General features: G+C 30.8%; 1 protein-coding gene across 1 annotated transcript in view; it reads left to right on the forward strand.

The window, feature by feature from the left end:
• Positions 1-23936, forward strand: part of LOC105146049 (uncharacterized) — a 31869-nt gene extending 7933 nt beyond the window's left edge. The window contains exons 3-5 of the mRNA XM_011056080.2: positions 15904-16137; positions 20763-20828; positions 23534-23936. Of these exons, the coding sequence (XP_011054382.1) occupies positions 15904-16137; positions 20763-20828; positions 23534-23707 (474 nt within the window). The 3' untranslated portion in view covers positions 23708-23936. The remainder of the gene's footprint in view (positions 1-15903; positions 16138-20762; positions 20829-23533) is intronic.
• Positions 23937-24010: the final 74 nt, after the last annotated feature.

The following is a 24010-nucleotide window of genomic DNA, read 5'->3' on the forward strand; positions in this document are numbered from 1 at the left end:
GCAACAGTTTCTTAAAACAATACATATGGAATATGTATCTGTTTAATTATGTTGATTGTTGGTTGAAATTTGTGAGCCTCCTCAATAAATTAAAGAAAAAAACGTTTTACTTAATTAAACAAATAAAAATAGTTACATTGCTTCTTTCAAAAGTGATACAACCAAAAAATTTGATTTTTAAGTTATTACTTAATTTTATTTAAAGAAATGATCGAAATATTACAACTGAAAAAGAGTGGAATTTTAGGATTAAAACAAAAATAACAAAATGACATGATTTGATTATATATATATATATATATATATATATATATATATATATATATATATATAGAGAGAGAGAGAGAGAGAGAGAGAGAGAATATATTCTTATATCAATGTTACTTGATTGGTATTATCAATAATTTTTTTTAAGTTGAAAAATAATGGTTTTCCTTTTCTTTAAATTAAAGAAGAATATTTGATTTTATTAGTTGTGTCACTTTTGCCATAAAGAAATGACCTTAGAAACGACACATACTTTGATTATTGAAAAATATGTACATATATGCATGTATAATTATTTATTTTTTGCTTTCGATCGCGTAACGCAATATTTTAAACATCTTGCTACCAATATATTCTAATGCTACGACTTTACATTTATTGCTTCTAATTAATATTTAATATAAAGAAAATCGTTTTCTGCTGAGTCAATCATAGTTGCATGTAGAAGCACACACGCCTTCTATATTAATCGCATGTCATTTCAACGAATGATTATAAACTGCAAAATTGTATACGTAATTAAAATGTTATACGTTTAATGGCCAGATAATCTGTTTAGTAAGTAGAGATACACGCTTGCTTAAAACTCCATATTATTATGGAGAATAGCTGGTTTTACTGCCGGCGTATTTAATTAAAGAATCTTCATAAAGTCATAACTGATGGTGCCGTGAAATAATTAAGTTAAACCTAGGAACATTATTTTCGCGAGGAATTCAGTAAAACAGTGATTGCAATTAATTGATAATTTAGATATGAATTATGTAAAAAAGGGAAACTTTACAAAGAGGCAAACTAGGGGAAACTTTGATAAATCGCACGTATTAAAATTATAATATACTTATGTTAATACATATATTGAGCAACTTTAAGAAATAAAACTTTCTTCTTTTAGAAGAAAACTAGTCATTTTCCTTATTCGGACACATTTTATCTGTGCGTAACTGGTTACATAATTATCCGTTTTGTTACACGTAATAACGAATAAAAGCATATTGACGCATTCAATCGATAATATGGCCTGTCGGAATTTCTCGGAATATGTACTTTCTCATGAAAGTGGAACAGTGATAAATTAACGGTTATTCGTAAAATGAGAGAGTGATTGCGAATTGTTCCCGAAACCATTAATTTAATTCGTTTTCGTAATAACGTTTCTATCAAACCCCGCACATTCGTCACATTCGAAATCCCGATCGCATCTTGCTCTGATCAAACTGATAGCTTCATTGCTTCGGGCTTTATGCGCGCGGTATCGATGCACGTGTCTACGCATGCTGATCGCAAGCTAAGTAGCATTACTCTCATTTAGCATTACTATAAATTTTCATGAAGCTTGATTCACACGTGTATGCACGCAACCCAGTTCGGTAGCTTGGCGACCAACTGTGTGGTGAGGAAGGTGAAATAACCGATGATAAACGCGGAACAGATACGACCTACTTCGTCGTCGTCTGCTTCCGCGGGGCCAACTTTCTTTCTTTTTCATTACTATATATAATCCCCGCGAATCGTATTGATTGGGCTTCATCTGTCTCTCGATATAATTATACGTGCCTTCATTCGAACTGCTTCGTTATACGAATCGATTTCTGCCACGCGAAATCAAATACACGTCGATCAAATATTAAATTGATAGACTCTTCGCGAAATTAAATTAATAGACTTCGTGCCGCCGGTGAAATGCCGTAGGTCGCATCTCGCCAAACGATAATGGTCTTTGGAAATCTGACATGTAAAACTGCAATCTTCCTTTATGTAAATATACTTTCGCATTTCTATCATTCGGAAAGTTCTAACGGCATAACGTAAATGACTTATGTAAGTACACCTGAATTACTAATAACTCGCATCAGCTTCGCTAACGAAGTGATGCCGACAACACCGGATGGCCAAGACGAACGACCTACTTCATCTGCTGCTGATTTCCGCTTTTACGAGGCTTCCTGCTATTCCGCGTATTCAAGAGAGATGGATTCACCGAGGCCTCTAAACGCTGGTGGCAGTTGACGGGAGGTCGACTTCATGAATTTCCCGGTTGAAGAAAACGCGCTAGGCATGTCCACGAGACAAATCGGGTGGGAAAAGAGAAAGCGGGTCAAAGAGGCCACCACAGCGACAGCAATAACAGCACTGTAGTAGTTTTAGCCTCTTCTTGAATTCGATTAAGCATCTTCCCTCGTATTTTTTTGCATTTTAAATTCGCCCTCGTTGTCGTCTCATATTCCCTTTGTGCTCATGTTTTCCTCACTAATTTCCTACGTACGTTTGAACTTTTTTACAGAAGCTTTCTTCAGCTATATAGTATATTTATCAAGAAATTCGAAACCGTGCGACGTGAGTCTTTTACTTAGCATCTTGTTTTCCAATTATCTAACAATAGGGTCTACGATATTGGTCATAAAATCATTCCATGTGAGCAAGATATAGTAATGCGGATATGATTGAATTTACTAGTGGATTATTAAACAAACACTTACAATATACAATATACGTATGCGAGTAATCATAGTTTCATGTTTAAAGTTAACATGGAATTAATATCTGTTGAAATTATTAATCATGATTTTGAATTAGCATATTATGTGAAAAAGCTATTATTGTTATATTATTAGCTATTAAGTTGTTAAATAGAGAAAGCGTCTCTTGTTTATGTATATGTATTAGTAAATTGTTTCACTAATGAAATATTTATAAGGATAAATAAAATTTACACAATATAATTATTGAAAAATATAGCTACATTTTTCTTTTTTGTATAATACATAGGACTAAATTTACACTTCACTTTTATCAATAAGTGAGCGTATTTGACAAATAATTTACGTTATGTGTACTGTAGAAGCTCAGAAATAAATGCCTGCATTTATTAATAAAAGTGAAATGTGAATCGTGATTTTTTAACTCTGAAATAAAAAAGATAGATATATAGGTGTAGGTATACGTCAATTTTAGATATTTTGCTCATTGAGCAACTAAAAAAAATATTGTGAAAATTGAAAAATGATAGAGGACTTTTCGTCTCAGTTTTTTTATCAGAAATAACACTATATGATTAGTGGGCATTATTTCAGATACACCCTGTATATATAGAACAAGGATCTATATTCTCATCAATCATGTGACTCGAACTGGATAATTGCCACACGCGATTTCGTTCAGCAATGAAAAATAACAAAATGTACTTTATCAACAAACACTCGATTCTTCGTAATTTGTAGCTGGTGCACCGTTATCAAATGATGAAAGAGCACAGATGTGCATTTGCATATGTTTGTACGCATGACACGAATAACCCAAAATTTGGAGAATTTCATCTGATCTGAAACCGGTTTACCAAATCTATAACGGAAACATAATATTTCAAAAGTTATAACGGGAATTACATATCACTGATACGTATATTTTTGTTATATTTTTTTATCTACAATGTAGATAAAGATAAATGTAAACGTGTACAAGGCGCATAATCTATAGAACTAATAATTGTATTTGTATATTCATATATTACTAAACGCCAAGACCCACTTTGACTGAAAATGGCTTTCTTCTCTCTTATATATGTTTAAAGATTTTTCGGTCTATTTTACTTAATACTGTAAACGCCATATTTCCTCGCAATTTGAAGCAATTGGACTCATTTCGAGTCCCAACGTACGTTAATATTCTTAAGTTATACATTATTTTCCACTTGCCACGGAACGTGGCATAAAAGAAATAATGCACGGTATGTTAAACCGTGAAGGAAAAAACGCACACATTTCTCTGATTTAGAAAATTTCTAATCCCGCACATTCAACCTTGCACGGAATGCACAAGTTGCAATTCATTTCCTATTTGCCTCTGGCAATAATATTCGAACCGCAAACGACTCTACATTTAATTAATTAAAAGTCACACGAGCTAATCCATGTATCTGTCTGAATATCCAGATGCAAGATCTGTTTTTTTATTGCTGCACTCTCTGAACTGGTACGATAAGTTGAAAGTGAAACGCATATTTGTTTCACTTCAACTCATTGCACTGTGTGCGCCATTTGAGAGAGTATAGCAATAAAAAACAGATCTATAATCAGCTAATCTTATCAAAGAAAAACTCCGACAAATAGCTGTTTTTGGATTAGAGCTACCTTGCAACTCAATAACACCGAAAACGATCTGCGGAAATGTTTCGTATTGAATTCATAAATACTTTCAACAACATTGGCATTATATTGCGATATTCACAATGAGAATGTCGACACGGTAATATGACGCTCCTTTCTAGTCATGAGATCGTTGACATTTCTGCGGCGGACGCACGGTTGCAATCACGCATAAATAATTGAGTATACTTATGAAAGTGCACTTTCTTCTTCGGATTCACACCTCGTTCTGATGGACGTGCGGCACCCACCAACTCTTGCGAAATGATTATTGCTTCTCGATACAATCATAATGCATTTTATTATCAGAGATGAGTAAAAAGCTGATCGTTCTTCTCATCGTTGATTTCATAATGATGTGTTGTTTGATGACGCATAATCAAGCTTAGTTACGTGTGTCGAAATGCATAGAAGCATGTATTAACTAAAGAATTCCACAGTAGTTGAGTAGTGAGTAATTGATAAACAGGAAATGCATCTCTTATATGTACACTCTGAAAAACATCGGTGTAAATTTAATAACCATGCAATGTCTGTATAATTCTCATCGTATTGATTTTAACATTAACACTTAATATGGTGAAAATTTATAAACATGTCGCATGGTGTTAAATTCACACCGATATATTTCACAGTATAGAATTTCTTAGAATCAAATGTATTATTCACAGTATATACAATAGATTTTATACCGATCATGTTTCGAGAAATTATAATTTCTATCTGTGTAAAAGTGAAAAATGATTTTTTAAATTATTATAATACTATTTTATTGAACTAGTATGTATGTATTAATTCTTATAAAAAGTATTATACGATCACTTAAAAATTATAATACTTTTATGATTAATTCTATAATTAAGTAGGATTTGCTCGTTAAAAGAAACACGACTGAAGCGTATAGATTAAACTAAAAGTAATTTTCTAATTTATAAGATTTCAATAATAAAATTATACAAGAGTGCTCGAGCAAGAAATTGATTCGGAAATTACTACGGAGATTACAAGTAGATCTACATTGAACATGTAATAAGGAGTGAAAGCTTTCAGTTTCAATTTCAATGAAATCGAACTTTAACTTGTGCTCAGATTTACTTTGTGAATGTCAATTGAAGAACTCAAAATGAATTATATTCTATTATATTTTGATTTTACTTGTAAGTAAAATGGGTTACGGCTCGGAAATGCAAATATAATAAACTTTTGATTCTACTTATAAAACGGCTTTTATATTTAAACTTAATCTCTCATAACTCTTTGTTCGAAAGACAGCAAATTTAACATAAAGGAAAGATATTTATACAATATGAAAAGATATAATGATAATAAGCACATTTCAAAGAAAAGGAGTTCTTTTCAGTAAAATGGAAAAAGTAGATTCTCATAGTATTTTGTATTTAAATAAAATATAAAACACTGTTCCGAATGAAATTCTTCACGGTATGCGATTGTCTACAGTGTGTTTACTTTCTGTTTGTATAATTGTTCAGATTGTAATTTTAAATGAGGAGACGCGAGAAACGCTAAGTGGCGAATAAAAGTGGCGATACCAGACGATATCGAGTAATGCGCTTCGCACGATTTACATTTTCGGAATAATCCACGGATTTCATTGAATCCCTCTTAACTCGTGCAGACCATCCGCGATTATACTCGATTTAATGATCGACCGGAACATGTGACGGTATTCCCATGCCAAAACCAAATGTAACCTCGTATGAAGTCGCGGTTGACATTTCGCTACATGAGATAGGTCAAGCCGAATAACGCAAGTTGCATGCCGATATACGCACGTGATCTGCGGTGCAGCAGGAGTTTGGTCGGATGTGTTCTTTAAACGAGGAGATTCATCGATCCCACATCTTCATTGCGGACCTCGGCGGGAAACGCACGTGAAATTACGTCATGCTCGTGTAGACCTTAAGAGAGGAACTGGGCAGAATGCATTCATCGGACGACGGCACATTTGCATCGATTATCCCGGCAAAGGTCAGATCTCGCCTGACATCACCACGATGCACGCGGCGACGCAGATACAGAACTTGGTCGCACGTGCAACGAGAGAGGCACGTTTTTTTCTTTGACGTTTTAGTAGGGAACGGGGTTAAATCGCGATGACGTACTCTATCGAATAAGAAAAACGATAAAGATTTTTTTCCTTAATCCGCCATGGAGGTCACGTGCATCGTATATTCTGCTGGCCATTCTGCCGCGTGACTTTTATTATTTGTACACATCCACTCGCGAAATTCGCCATTACATAATCAAAATGGAGAAAAGAACGTAAGATAGAACGCGGTCTAAAGTTATATATTTCGAACGTAACACCTTTATGTACACGCGCAAAAGTGTTTATCTTTCGCCGACAGGATCATATCTCAGGCCTGACGGTGATATACGCTTAGGCGTTGCAGATGCATGTGAGCTTTCACCTTTTTACACATTTGCCTCGAGCATCCGATCATGTTGCACCAAGAACGTGCCAATTGTCTCCAAGAATATGCCAATTGTTTTGCAATCACAAGATATAACAACTACGGTTGCCATCTTTCGATAGTGTTCTATTGAACATCAACAGTTCTTCTACGGGGGGGGGGGGGGAACCAACAACTATTGTCGAAATTGATAAAATTTTAACTTTCTTGTATGCTTTCTCTAAAGAAAATATCATTTATCCGATTTGGCCCTGGAGATTACTATCCCAAGTAACACTCAATTTTACAATAAAGTTGAGATGACATGTCATCGTGACTGAGAATTGACGAAAGTTTCACTGAATTTTATGTCAATTTAATGTCATTTCCATACAACATGTATCCGAGAGACATCCTAAAAAGAGATAACCTTATAGGATGTTCTAAAAGACATAGAGATATCTTCTAGGTGTCCTTGTGCTGTAAGAGTAATATTGCGTGAGTCTTGCCAGAGATTGCCATTATTAAAATTTATACTGTTTTGTACATTCTTTACGTTCTCTAAAAATAAGATCAGAACTTTTCTGCCAGAGATATCTCCCCAAGAATCAGAGGAAAATCAATGATAAATAATTTTTTATTACATTTTTAAAAATATTTTAAAATCTTAAAAATAATTTCTTGCTTTTATTAATATTCGTCAAAATATACAACGGAGATATAGATATTTTTAAAAATTGGAGCTCGCTTTTGTGTGCTATCAACGTACTCAAAAACAATTATTATCGAGTGTAAATTCAAGAAAAGTGAATAATATTAGGACTTTGAATTAAAAGAGGATTTATATCGTATAGTTAATTAGATATCGTTAATTAGAGATAAACTTTTATTTTTTATATTGCAACTGTATTCGAAACTTCCGAACACGTTTTTTCCGAGAAATCATGTTTTTCATTTAAAATAATTTCTAAGAAATTGCTAACTTTATAAAGATTGTGTGTTTCGCGGGTTTCTTCCGTGTCCAGATCCATTCTTGGAATGCTAACGTTTCATAAACCTTGCAGTTCACTTCATCAGGGCGAGGAGCAGCCTGATAGGAGCGCCCTGATGAAGTGGACTGCAAGGTTCACGAAACATTAACATTGGAGCTAGACATGAAAGAAACCCGCGAAACGCATAATCTTTATATAGAAAGCATCTGTGGAAATCTCAAGAATATTAAATCGTGCTAACTTATTTATTTCAACTTTTGCATACACACACACACACACACACACACAATACATGTCTCTCTATCGTATTATGATTATTACGATATTTATAAATTATGTATTTTTTCACATACGTTAAATTCAAAAATTTTTTTAAAATATTGATACTAGTGTTTTTTTTTAAAACACAGCATTATTTTAATAATGTTATAATTATTATTCATTTATTCTAGATTATATTCGTATATAATAATTAAAAATCTTTTAAATTGTTTGTTTCGGTTAAGTTGAAAGAAGTTGCAACCTTGTCAATCACCAACATGTTTTTTTATATTTTGGTTTTAAATTTACGTAGTAACATAAAAATTAATAAACATTTAGCCGTACTAAAATTAAAATATATTTACTGAACATGTACAAGTACTCTTTAAATTCTTTAGAGTGAAATCTTACTTTAAAGAACATAAATTGAGCCAGTCTTGAAAAAGAGTAGCTCAATTTTCAATCTTTAAATGTGAGATTTCATTCTTCAATGACAATTCATTTTAAAAGTTTTAGAGAGTAGATGTGTAAAAGCGTAGATAAACGTATGTAATGTTTTTTTTTATTCTCAAAAATAGGCCACTTTTTCTACACTGAAATACCCTCCAACAAAAAGATTATCAAGATTTTAGCCAGAGATTTTTTTCCATATACCGAAGAACTGAAAATTCGGTCGAAAGGCCAGAGTCCCCAGTCGAAAACCGAAGAGATGGTAACTGTGGTGAGAACTTGAAGATGAGCGTACATCGCACTCTGTATACATTAGTTCCTTGTATCCCTTTCCGTTATATCCCTTTCTCTTCGACTCCGATTACAAACTCGAATCTCATTCTCATACGAGAGTGCGCCGTGAAAGTCGTATCGCGTATTTAAAGATCATTATTACAGAAATGGCAGAGTATAGCGGGCTTCCATTATGCCTCCCGCTCTCTTAGGAATTGAGTCGCACTGAATCAGCTGCCATTGATTGCGTTGCAATCGTTAACCACTCACTGTCGTTATTACACCACTGATATTGAGTCACAAAGGCATTGATATGACAATAAGTATACAGATTAGATGATTGGCCATTGAATTCGCCAATGTAAAAGATATTTGGCTAATCTGAAGCTGTTCGTGTTAAATAGTTGGAAATATTAAATAGATGAAGAAAAAATAAACGTTTTATATCGCACATGTGACATCGTTAATTTAATTTCACGCTCGTTTAACCACCCTTCATAATAAGTATTTCTAGTCTGTGATGCAAATTGTCACGTGATAACGAGCAGAGTTTATTATCCAAGTATTTATATTGGAAGAAATCTTAATACTTCGTGGATGAGAGTTGATATGCTAATCCTTCGGTTAACGAGTAAATCCAGCCACGCGTACAAAAAATACGCTTTTTAAAAAAAAAAGCCACTGTATAATTTTTATATTTTAAAGTGTGCGTGTGTGTATTCACTTTTTCAAATAAATTTTTAAGTCACAAAGAGGAGTTTTACATATTAACAGATATAAATAAAAAAAAGTTATTATAATTTTAGCATTTTTATCGTTTAAGCCACACGTTTTATAATATTAATTACTTGTTAAAGTGTTTTTATTTGTGCGCGTGGCTAGATTTATTTATCACTGGCGAAGTATTAGCATATCCACTCTTGTTTGCGAAGTATTAAGACTTCTTCCAATAAATGCTTAAATAACAAATACCTCTCAAAGAAAAAAAAGTCATATATAATTTTTATGTTTTAAAGTATTTACTTTTTCAAATAAATGTATAAAAAGTCACAAAGGGAAATTTTACACATTAATGGATATTGGTAATATTATGTATTATACATATATAAAATTTACATTATGCCCACATAAAACGTATCTTTACGTGTTCCATCAGCAATATGTTAACATACTAAATTCCGGTCAGTGGGCGACCTGAGATCTCTCGTAACATTATCCCAGTTACGGAGAAATCGTCTCTTCGGCGCCTCGATTTGTCTGCATTACCGGCTACAGTCATTTTACCTCAATTAATCGCTAGTTCAAAGCGTGCCGTCGTTTCGTATGTAACACGTACGGCCAGGTGCAACTTTCATTAAACGCTCGTGAAATTAGCTTGCATTTGAGTACGCACTAAGCATACCACACCGAGCTCTGTGCTAAGTTATATCGCTGTGAAATTCAGATTCATTAAACTACTCGTGCTACATGTACATTATCGGCTTGCATTATATTTTGTAGTACATCGACGTTTAATTAATCATTCGATAATTAGGTACATGATTGATACAATCTAAATCATTTTTGAAGCTAAAACAGTACCGTATTAAGACATGTGTTGAATGAATAGCCTAAGACGACAAATTTTTAGGGGATGCAAATTTAAAAAAATATTTTCTTGTAATTGAGCATTGAAATAACGTCGTTTGTAGATGATTTAAAGTCGCTAGATAGCCAAGATGATTTATAGTGAAGCGCGATTAATAGTGAAAAACGATTAAATTTATTTTCTGTTCTCATTATGATAAATAAATATAAAAATAAATAAAAAAATATTATTTTCTTAAATTGTGTTTTTTTGTTCTATCTATATATTTTGCTATTTATGTATTTAAATAAATAAATAAATAAATGATTATTTTAAAGATATTGAGAATATTAATTTTTAAATTAATGTAACTCTTAAAAAATTTTACCCAAGTGACATCATACCTTAAAAGAGCGCAATATTTTAACCCATGGGCACAAAATGGATTTATGCAGTCCTAAGCTGAAATAAAAATGCATTTATTTTCTTTAGAGATTAATTACTTGGTAAAGCTGAAAGAGAACTCTGAGAGTTATAGATTATGGAAAAGATTGATTAATTTACATCCGATCAGTGATCAAAGATGGTAAAAAAAAATATGTATCAAGATTGAGGAAAAAGATAAAACTGTAAGAGGGAAAGTAGTAATATTTTAATAAATTAAAAGAGAAACAGTAGATATCCATCTGTTATAAATTAATGTAATATCAACTTTTTAAATAAAAAAAACCGATACTTTCACATATTTTATGTTTCTTACACTTGTGTACATGTTTTTTTCTTCTTTTTGTTACACAATCTTGCTGTTTCTAATTATTTGAAGATTTTATATTCTTAAAACCTGTTAAACTATTATACTTTTTTATGAACAATTTCTCAAGGCAGCATACATTTTCTAGACAGCACAATTATATTCTAAGAATAAATATTATATATTAATAACTTTCACTTTCATATTCCATTCTAATATATCATATAATACAATACAATTTTACAAGCCGGGAATATACAATATGCCTTTTATGTTGTGCCGCACTGTCTGAAGAGATCTCTATTGGATCATAAGATTCATGGGGCGTGGATAATGTTGTGTGAGATCATCGCGATGTGCAAAAAGTTATTCACATCGTATGATCGACGCCGGCTTCATACACGTCCTACAAGAAACCACGATGAACACTATGATGGATAAATTACTTTCTTGCAAGCATCCCTTTCATATAGATCATGCAAGAAAAGTTGTACTTTCTTGAAACTTACATGAAAAATGCTAAAACGCTCGTAATAATCAATCATCTCTTCGTAACATCATAATTATTACATAGACAAAAGTGTAATTAAGAATCGACAACATTTTGTATTTGTATTTTGTGATATGAAGCCAAAGAGGATATAAGCAACACGGATAGAATAAGATAGTAACGAAGAGGATGACAACTTCCACATTCCAGAAATAGATGACCTTATCTAATTTTTTTCACATATAGAAATGAAATTGATAGCCATCAGAGAAAGGACACGTGTTGAATAAATTATATTATAATTCTTGCCTTTGCTTTTTAAGACGCATTTAATAGAGATTTGAGTTATACATATACTCGTATACATGTGGCGAGAGAGAAAGATTACCGATGAAGCAATGCAAAAACAAATACATTTAACATCATGCATTTTTCTTGCTTGTAAAACAGTATTAATTTTAATCGACGAAAAGAATTATGTAATAAATCATGAAAGCATAAAGAAAAAAAAACTGTTGTAATATAATAATATAAAAATAATTTTTTCTGATATTAATGTAATTTAAAATTGATTAGATTTGAATTTTTTTTGAGTGGTGATAAATTATAATTATAGCTTTAATTTAATTTTCGGGATGTACGAAGATGCGCAAAAATTTGTTCCCCAGTATAGTTTTATAATAACATATGATGCGAAGCTCGATATTTTGTTAGGCCATCTGGCTCGCGTGTACGTGACCATATTGGTTCTGCCTCCTTCAAGACGGTGTGCAATTATGATCGAAGGCAATTACTATACGTGTCATTTGCGTAGGGTAACGGGTATCGGTAGGAACAAGTAGGTTAGTAAAAAATTAGTAATAGTTAGCCGAGATCTTTGCCATGCACACTTCTACAATATGCTTTTATGGTGCAGATCACGCACCTGGTACGACAAGTCCGGTTTCCCCGTTGAAATACGTTCATTAGCAGTCGTGTCGAGTGAGCACGTGGTGATCTATAATGCTGATCGGACGCGATTGCTCTGTATATGCGCATGAAATGACCGTACCGAAAATTATATCAATCTCAACGAATGTTACGAACTATTAGATTTAATAAATTTAATACATTAAATTCACGATCGCATTGATGTTTTCACGTTAAACTTCCAATATAAAATCAGTTCCGTCAATTTGGAAATATATAATGACATTTCGCTTGCTTTCATGTGAGATTTCTAATAAATAAATATAAAAGGTTTCAAAGGTTTGCGTTGTAAAAAGAACAAATTTATACTGCGATAACCAATATTCTTCAACAGTTAAAATGATATGAATATATTTTATTCGGTACGCTTTAAGCAATAAATTATAGTCTAAAGTTTTTATGAGAAAGATAATATTAATGAAGACAGTAATAATTTTTTTATATATTATAATTTATTTTATATAACCATATAAATTTGCAGTAAAAGTCATAAAGGACGCAAGATATTGAAGCATATCGATTTCGTGTAATATTAGATATTATATAACAGATATCAATAAAGAAATTTTGCAAACCAAATTCTAATTTTAATAAAAAAAACTTCGTATATATACAAGTTATGTAAATAAATAAATTTAAAAAATATTAGTTGATGTGAAAAAACAATTTTAAGACCGAAATATAATTATAAAAAAGCGATTTTTATGTTTCGTTATATCTCAAAAACTATTTAAGATATGAAAAATGTATCCGAAGTTTTGTAACAAAATTATTTCCTTATCAATAATATGTTCAAAAACTAATTTTGAAATTATGAATTCCGAAAATAAAATAATTAATTATTAAAAATATTATTGACGTAGAGATGAACAAATTTTATTATAAAACTTTTTTATAAATATTTGTTGATATCTTGAATAGTTTCTAAAATGTAATGAAAAGAAGTTAAAAACTGCTTTATTTATGAGGGATGATTCTATCTCTTGATACCGTTTTTCTGCATTAACTGATATTTTCTAAATTTATTTATTTATGTAATCTATATATAGAGAGTTCCATTAAAATCAGAATTTGATACTTTGCAAGGTTTTCTTGTAAGTGAATATTATCATATCTGTGCGATTTTACTAACAGTACGTTGTATGTGCACATAAATACCGAGAATGGCAATTACGTAAAATGCTTTATAGATGAAGAATCGTCGACATTATACGCGACACTGAATTACCTTGCCACTTTTGCGCAGTGAAAGCTATTTTAACACAATCATTCCCTCCCTTCCTCTTTCTCTGTCTCGCCTGCTACTTACAACTGTCTCCTTTTCCATCTTCGTCTCAAGAGGACTACCTAAACGACATTATATAATTTAGTTGGAAAAGTATATTAAGTATTATACATACGCGCTCAAGAAACAAGCAATTCAAAAGACAGCTAGATTATTACAGAGATTGCATTCATCTCTGGTATGCGAAATTTTATACGACGTTATGTCATAACGAAACGTAACATTTTTTTTTACATAAATGATGAATTAAATCATTTCGTTGCGAAAATGCAATTTATATGAATGAAATTCTAACATATATAATATATATTTTTTGTAACAGCAAATATAATAAATATAATATATGATAATGTTGCTGTCATAAATATTACAAAAAATATAGTAATAAATAATACAGAAAATAATACAAGCAGTTACTTTTCTTACAAACTATCAAACATACTGATGCCGGTGAAAGCTAATGCTTATTGCACGTGCCAACGAAATCGATTGTAAAAAAACGGCCAATGAATGCACGCATTACTGAACAAGAATCGAAATTCGAATGACTTGTGATTGAATCGCCGAACCATAAAAAGGTATCTCTCTTTCATATAAAAATTGTCACCCGTGCTTATTCAAGACTCGATCACCGATAAATAAAAGGAAATGTTAAAACCTCACGTTAGTTTTGGTACTTTTATTAATTCATCAATGTTATTATTATTCTTGGAATATAATATCACTGCAGAATCAACGTGTACAATGTTACAGATGCATAACTAAAGTAAATACCTATCTGCAAAAACACGATAATATTTGTGGAAAATAAAGAAATAAAAGTTCAAGAAGTCATTAACCATAACAAATAACACTTTTAGAAAGTATCCTGCTTATTAGTACATAAAGATATGAACACGATGTGAAACTTGATTATTAAGATCTCTGACCACTCATCACTATTATTTTAGATTGTCAGAAGCGAAAAATAATATAATAAAAGTCTCTTGAAATATGTGTTAAAATAAAATGGAAATATTTTTCAATAAAATAACATTTGTAATGAATACAACAGACTTGCAAAACGTATTGAAATTTTTCCTTTATTTTGTAAATAAATCTTTTATTTCGTCAGCAAATAACCAGATGTATTTGGTAATTGAATTGAGCTAAAAACTAAATAAGTTCACAACTATCAAACAAGTAACAATTAAAACTATTAAACTAATAGCATATAGAAATAAATATAATTTTTTATCTTTGAAAACGAAAAAAACATAATTTTTGGTACATTTTATAAGACTACCAATTGCAAATATTGTTTTATTGAAAAATGATTTTATTTTAATATATTTTTATTTTGCATGTTCTTACTTCGGATGCCATTTCTGATTCACCAAAGGGTTGATTGCAAGTCTTAAAATGAAAATTACAAAAATGAAAAAAAATTCTTTAGAAGATATTTATAATTATATTTATCTCAAAATATAAATAAGTTATTGATTTATTCTAGAAAATATTTATAATTTTTTACATCAATATCTAATGGACTTGCTTTCTTTTAAATTTTACCTTTGTTTCAAAATACACAATTGATCTTCAGAAGTCTTATGTAAGGGTGCGTTCAGACTATCTAGCCGATCATCGAACCGCAAGTCGAGCTCTATATTCAAAGATTCCACCGAGATTCTACACATCCACATTATCGAAATGAATATAGATTCATATCTTTGAATGTGGATGCAGGCTAGTTTGAACCCTTAGACAAATAAATTTATAACAGAGAAGCTCAATTGTCTTTTGGAAACTGATAAGACATAAAATCAGTATTCATTTGATTATTTTTACGTTGCGTTTTATAGCTACTCTATACGAAGAAACATACATGTATTATAATAATTATGTACTGAAATACGTCATAATGTGAGACCATAGAAGTAGTCGTTTTACTATTGTAAAGATTTCAATACGTGCGAAATGCGATTTTAATATTTAATTTAATCTAAGAATTATTTAGAGTCTGATTACAAGACTTAATAACGTATAACATTCTATTTCAGGCTTACGTGGAAAGAGAAAAAGGCAAAGTGGTACTTTACACGACATCATTGGGCATCGTTAGAGAGACCTTTACCAATTGTATGAAAATGAAGCAGATGTTATGGACAAACATGGTCAAGTATGACGAAGCAGATTTATTCCGCGATACAGAATTACAGACCGAACTCAGGGATCGGACCAATTCGGAAGTCGTAACATTGCCGCAGCTTTTCGTCGATGGTCAATACATTGGGGTATGTATGCACTTTTAACTTAAACTTATTGAAAAAATTATGAGAAATAAGAATAAAATATTGATTAAAAAAAGTTTTGACATATAATCAAATACATGTATAATTAAGACGCGACATAATTTAAACAATTCAATAAAACTAGAAATAAAGACTAGGAATTAACTTTGATTATATTTATTAATTAAGAGAATTGATCTTTATTAATTAAAAGAATTGATCAAAGTTGGAATTAAATACGGAAAAATATTATTAAAAATTAATAAATAATTTAATGAATTTATTACATAAAGTTTGTTCGTAACTTTGGAAACTTTTTTTTATAATTAATACTTGTATTTATATTTAATGTAATGTATGGGTCTCTTTATTTATTTCTATTAAACATTTCTCAGTGCATTTTCACTTAATATTATTATTTTTATGAATTATAATTTGGACGTTACTGCGCATTATATCAGCTTAAATTTATTATTTACTGTATTCTCATTTATAATATGCATGGTTTAAATCAGAAATTATGTTCTGTAGTTATTTCAAAATATATTTGGAATGTAAACTCGCTTTATATAAAACTTTATATAATAAAACGTGAGCAGTTGGCGTTGAACGTTCCGTCATCTGTGTTTGACATTCGTCAACCAAGTTGTTTTCTTCTTCATAGCAATATCGATCTCTCTCTCTCTCTCTCTCTCTCTCTCTCTCTCTCTCTCTTTCTCTCTCAGTCGTTTCACAGGTAGAATAACTTCTAATAAGAAAAGTTATATTGCGCACACACTAACATTCGAGTACTCTGAGTTCCTTTCGAATCCATCCTCTTACGCTTTACGAAGAATTTGTACAAGGCCGATAACGCGTTATGCAACTAGAGATATTCGACATCGAGGAGGCCAGGAGATGGATGACGTGAAATGTCAAAGATAACTGTCGAGTGAAAATTCGATAAATGTATAAACGAAAATTTTATATCAAATTGCATCTGTTCTGTAGGTACAAAGTGAAAAAATGAGTCAATAAAGAACTTAAATTTGTTGTATAATAGAAATGATTATTTTTATAATTGATTAGGTAAAGCATATAGAATGCAAATTTATAATTACTAAATGGATAATAGAATGATTGAACGAAAAAGAGTAATGAAATATTTTATTTTAAAGAAATCCAATAGGATACTATCTTTGGAACTGTATTCTCGTATATACAATAACAAAATGCGATAGCGAAGATAGCAAAGTATTCTGTTTCAGCATACAATTCTCAGATGTAGTATCGTGTTTCACAGATCTTACGTTCCATTTCTCTTGTAAAATTGTCAACATAAAGGAAAATAAAATAGACAATCTAAAAACGACAACAAAAAGTTTAAAATATGAAACAAAATAACGAATTCCTTATATAATGCATTGCTTCCTTAAAATACAAATGAAAAATACAAGTTTTAATATACATAACTTTTTATATATTAATTACCAATTCTTTTGATTTTAATAAATATTTATTTTAAAGTGAAATACGATTTGCACAATTAGATTATAATTTGCAATGTTATCCATCCAATTAGATACTAAGTCATAATAGAGAAATTACTTAATCAATAATGGGGTTATTAGGAATTAACGACACAATTATTACCGCAGTGGTCATTTAAATGTTACAGTACTTGGGAATAATCACAGTAAACGATTGTGTGTGTGTGTGTGTGTTTCCATTGAATATAGTTCGTAATTGCTTTCATATATAATAGTGATAGTAGAAGTTCGTATCATCATGTGCGGTACGAAATGTACTTTATACTTTCATAAAAGAGCATGCCGCTTTTATTATTGTGACATGGTAAAGATCTTCATAATCATGAACTTCAGTTATATTCACGCGCTGTCCCCAAGGTGATGATGTCAGCAATATACTTCTATAAAATAATGAATATCTCGCACATGATAAAAATGTTTATTGCTCATATTTTCAATGCGGATACGCTGTGTAGAATAGAATAGAATTCGCAAGAGAATCTGTTTTTGTAACAAAAATTTGAACCTGTGAATATAAAAAATTAGAGCTTTTGTTTTCTCACCTATTACTATTTCAAACTATAACATCAGAAGAGACAAAACACATAAAAAAAAATTTTACAAATTTTTGTATTTGAATAGAAATATTTTTCAGTAGAATAATGTTTGCAATCAATAGAATAAACTTATAAAATATATCGAAAACTATATGTTCTTATTTCAGGGAAAAATTAAATCACATTTATTTCTATATATTATAAATTAATATTAATTTGACAGTTTATTATAACTAAGTAGAGCTTATTTCATTTTTGGTTATGTATATATAATTCATTTTCAGATACATTTTATTATTTATTAATTAACAAAACAAAGGAGCAGCTTTTAGTGACATTTCACAAGTCGATTCTGTCGGTCATATGTTATTTTATTGAAACATATTTCCATATTATATTGCCTAATAATATTTTGCAATAATTTTTATTATATATTTTTTCACATCCGATGTTACAATCTGAGATGGCAATGATGAGTAAACAAGAGATTTAAATAAAGAGAATAAAAAATTTTATTGGACAATATTCTTAGTTGTAATATTATAAAAATATATATCTCAAAATTTTTAATAATTTAAATTAATGGTGTATACACAGAAAGAATAATTTGGCTATTTAAAAATCTAATTAGATACAGATTCGAAAATATCATTTTAGGCTATACAAATAATTACGTAAGAATCTGAAGCCTGAAAAACATTATTATGGAAAGTTTTAACATTCCAGTAACCAGTTTGAATGTCTTACATAATTATTCTGGTAATCCAATAGAATTACCTTCATATCTGTATACTAAATTTTTAGATACTTTAGCAAAATTGTTCTTTCTGTGTATTTGACTTTTTAAGAGCTCTTACATTAACTTCCTTTTTCAAGAATTTTTCTCGAAAACAAACATATTTTTAATAAAAAAAATACTGAATATAAACGGCATACCTTCAGCTAAAGTCTCTCTCATACAATCACACATGCTGTGTTATTTGATTTTCTTTCTCTGCCTCCGTATGGTATCCGTTTCTCAAGAATTACTTCCAGCAACCGATAGTCGAATAGATACATGTAAGTGAAATGTCAAACTATTTGATCCAAGGCCGTCGGAGAGAACGCGAGGTACGATTGCCTGTTACACCGCTTTACGGTTGCTGTGTCTAGCAAGTGTACATACATAAAGCTACCCGAACTACATTCCTATCCGACTGCGTCATACAATTATCTCGCACAAAATAGCCGACTGGTACCGAAAATCGACGAAGCATCTTCGATATATTTATTTCGTTCCTACTTGTCATCAATTTGAATATGTTACCTCACTTTCACTATTGTCCATCTTCGTATGACATCTTTTAACAGTTTACACGATACATAGTGAAAGGAGTATATCGTCACAACTAAGAACAGCAATAAAACCTCTATTACATTACATCAGACACGAGATTACAAGATGAGTACGAAGCATCTTCGAAATGTCGCTTCACTCGCATTCACAAGCGTGTCGTACATTCTACATGGAAAGAACGATCTTGCTAATGTAACTAAAAATTTAGATATACAAATTTAAAAATAATTTTGTTTTTATTATTCTATTAAATTTAGTAAGTTTCTTATTTTGATAAGAAATCAAAATGAGAAATCGCTCAAATTGATTACTAAAATAATAAAAATTTACAGTATAATTTCTTTATCATGCTTGAACCTTTTATAATTACTTATGTATTACTTTGATAAAATTATTTTATAGATCTGTATCTATTTAAATTTTTAATAGTTCAACGTTTTTTTTTTACACAAAAAGAGTGTTACAATATCTAAAAATTAAACTAGTCCTAAAAATAATTTTATTTACCATCAAAATAAGTAAATGTAGACGCTCAAGTTGCTCGAATATGAAAATTGTACACTAACAGAAAAGATTATGTCTATAAAAGATATATATAATTAATTTGATGGTCCAATAAAATTATTTTTAGATTTGTATTGACCTAAATTTTTAGATGTTCAGCAAAATCGTTTTTTCCGTGTATCAATCGAAAATTTTTCATTAAAATACTTAATGATACAATTAATTATATCTAAAATGTTCAATGATGTTTGAAAGATAATCTTCCAAGACAAGAGAGCGAAATTTTCTTCCTGTAAATAAATCAACGGTGCGTCAAACCTGCAAACTAGTTATCGTGCTTCATTAAAAGCCTCATTAACAGCGGCATGAAAATGTATGATACGACCATTATCGCATGGATACGCATAGAATTACGCTATATATATGTGTGAGAAAAGCCGGGAGAAGAAATATAAAATTCTTTCGTTACAATCACATTCCTCAACGACAAGTTAAAAATGTTACATCGCCATGTCTTGAAACTCTTGAAACGTATGTCGCGAGTTCCATCCATTTGACAGAAAATCTTGTGACGTGCACGCGACATGCCGGAGAATTTCTGTTTACGGCATAGTCGTTAGTTAATGACGAAATGAACGAGGCGGAAAGAAAGCGTCGAACAACTCAAATAGTTTAAATGTACTATTAAATGCCTGCATTTCACAATGTTTTTCCTTGTTGCAGGGTGTTGACACTGTCGAGCGACTTAACGAGTCGGGAGAACTACGTCGCATACTGGAACCTTACCAGGTAAGCTGATTTTGTCAGGTATGATAGAAGATCCTAGTGCACATATTCGCAATATCCTCTTCGCCTCGAGATGCACTTCAACTCGGATATGCTATTCGCTGAAGCGTGGAATTAATAATTTATTAAAAATCATTTCTGCACGCATTTTAAAAGACTACATATACGTAGTATATAATTTACACAGAATCATACAAATATTTAAAATCCAGCTAGATCATTTAAGGCATTGATTTCTATAAGTTGTATCATATATTACGATTTTATAAGATATTATATATTACATATATTATACATTAACATTTTATCGTTGGAGTTTATCGATTAACATTTCTTACGTTGCGTACTTATGTTAAGTGCATTCTTTGTGTTTGTTGTAGCAATTCAAATCCGCATGAATATGTAACAAATATGATCAGACACTAACTTTAATATCCAGAAATTATGACGCATTAGTTAATAGACTCGCGTAAAGTTTCATAAGCTGGCGTATTCAGGTAAAGCCATTTGAAGCGGAGAAACGGCTATACATAACTTCCGCTTGCATTTTAAATTTAAATTACTCTCATTGAATTTTTAGTTCCTGACGTCAAATGTAGGTAATAATATCGAAATATAATTATATACCTTCGTAACAATCCGGTGGAGACTCAAATTAATTGCATCAGCGTTATATTGGAAAAAAATAGCAGTTTGTAATTTTATAAAAGGAAACTTATGTAACAAGATGTATTTTTAGATAGTTAATTTGAAGCTTCCAAGCAAGTAATAAAAATACCCAGTATTCAGAGGGAATGAAAAAGGTTCGATATTGTCTTTATCTAGGATTTACATGCTATCTATTATCGAGATTCGCATGATCGCGTTATACGCCCGCGACGCGTTTATTTCCACGCAGAATCTAAAGTAGACAGAACAGCCAAGTGTGATGAAATGTATATACAAACAACACAAGTAGTTGCAAATACAAGGTTGTACGATCCTTTCACTTTTATCTGAAGTACGTGCCTCTCTCTCTCTCTCTCTCTCTCTCTCTCTCTCTTTCTCTCTCTTCGTCTAACCACCCACCTTCTTTTCCATCGTGATCATAAATTGTATCGTGCAATTCAGGTTTACCTTGCTACAACTAAAGGTCGTTTACATCTATGCGGCCATTGTTATTTCTATGTCACATACCAATCTTATTGCATATACAAACTCTTCAAATCTGTATTTGTATAATAATTTTATTTACATCGATAATTTATTTAATGATTTGTTTAATAGTTTTATTAATATAAATTTTTTATTCAATGCAGAGATAAAAGTTTGAAAAAGAATCTAAAATTAAATTTGGATAAATGTGTACCAAAAATTTATGAGACGTAATATTTCTAAAAATACAATGTATTGATAAAATAAAATAGAGTCATTTTCGCTGAAATATATTTAATATGCAGAAAATAAAGGAAAAAGATTAATAATATATTAATCTAGTTTCTAGACTTATATATAGTGCATTTCTTTTTTTATCTGTATACATGTTAATCTAAAATACATCATGTTTAGCGGAATATTTACATTTAAACAAGTTTAATATTCATCTAAGAGCTAGTCATTATTCCACCCGAACTCATTATGCATTCCACTAAAGTTGATTTACATTTTAGGTATTAGACTTGCAGTTAGTAAGAAGTAAAAGTGAAAGTGAAAACTACAGTTTTGTAATGAATATGGTTCGATAGAAGATTCTGTTCGAACATTGTCGTCACACGGAATTTATCTAATTAATTATTAAAATGCTATTAGACTGCTGTTTTATGCTAATAGATCGTATCGGTATTTTCAAATTTGTAAATCTATTATGTGACAAAAGACTTTAAAGAAAGATAATGAAGACACTGATAACCTAAAGGACTTAAAATATCAAATAATATGCTCTACAATAAAAGCCGGTATTCTGAGCTGGTTATTACATTTAAAACTGTCTTAAATATGTTCTTAAGATATCATAAGCCAATCACAGAACTATTAAGTAGTAAGTATTAAGACATTATTTAAGACGATTTTAAAATAAGAATGGGTTATGAATACCAGCCATAATGTGTTTGTTTTTTTTATATTATTTATTTTGATTATATACCATAGTTTAAGATATTGAAATGTACTTTGTGGTGACAACTGCAATTTGAGTTTCATTTGCCCGAGAATAAGATTCTCTTGACTCAATAAAAATAAATTTCAAATTAGGGATATTTTTAATTATTTTATCACAAGCTTAAGCCACTTCTAATTTATGTGATCGAATTTATAGATTGGCAAAAAATAATGTAATCAGTAAAAATAATAATAATTATATTTATAATTCTATAAAAAATAATATATGATTGTCACCATAAATGATTATAAATTATAGTTATTAGGTGTTGGAATTAATTCGTAGCGTTTTACAAGTGATGGGAAGTACTTTCATTAATGTATTTTTTAATGCTCATGTGAAATAAATAACATTCTTTCATTAAAAACGCTACGAATTAATTCCAACACCTAATAGATTATGGTAATTGCAGTCTTTTTTTCTCAAATGTAATGAAAAATGTTTTCGCAAACAGTTGTGTGCTGCTTCAGTACAAATCGTTGCACTAACTAAGATCTGCCAACTGTCGCAACGAAAAATTATCATTAGTTTAATGTGCTTAATTCAACATTATGAAACGTTTGCGTTTCAGTGTAAAGATGCATGCGCTGTTTGTACCTATTGTGGTGGATTCCAGCGACTGCTATGTCCCATCTGTCACGGCAGCAAGAGATCCGTTCATCGTAACGAGTTCACCGTGGAATTCGTCGCCCTAAAGTGCGCCAAGTGTGACGTTTTCGGTATGATACGTTGCCCGCATTGCTGAAGGAATTCCGCTGAGGGAATCCACGTACACCTGCTCAAATCATTTTTCTTATTCTTAACGACCATCTACTAACTTATATCTCTATTTAAGGTGCTACGAGAGTATATTTTATGCTATGCTTTAAGCAAAGGATATACACGAAACGCATACAGACACTAACTCATTGCGTAGCCGCGCTGTCACATGTTGTAAGATATCGGTTAATAAAACTTTGTGTAAAGTTTTGTAATCTTGTGTACATCATTAGAACCTCTTTCACAATTCGAAAAAATCGTTTTCGAATGTCCTAAAAGTTCTTCCATA

This window comes from Acromyrmex echinatior, chromosome 8 (assembly GCF_024713525.1).
Source record: "Acromyrmex echinatior isolate Ae372 chromosome 8, ASM2471352v2, whole genome shotgun sequence".
Taxonomy (NCBI): domain Eukaryota; kingdom Metazoa; phylum Arthropoda; class Insecta; order Hymenoptera; family Formicidae; genus Acromyrmex; species Acromyrmex echinatior.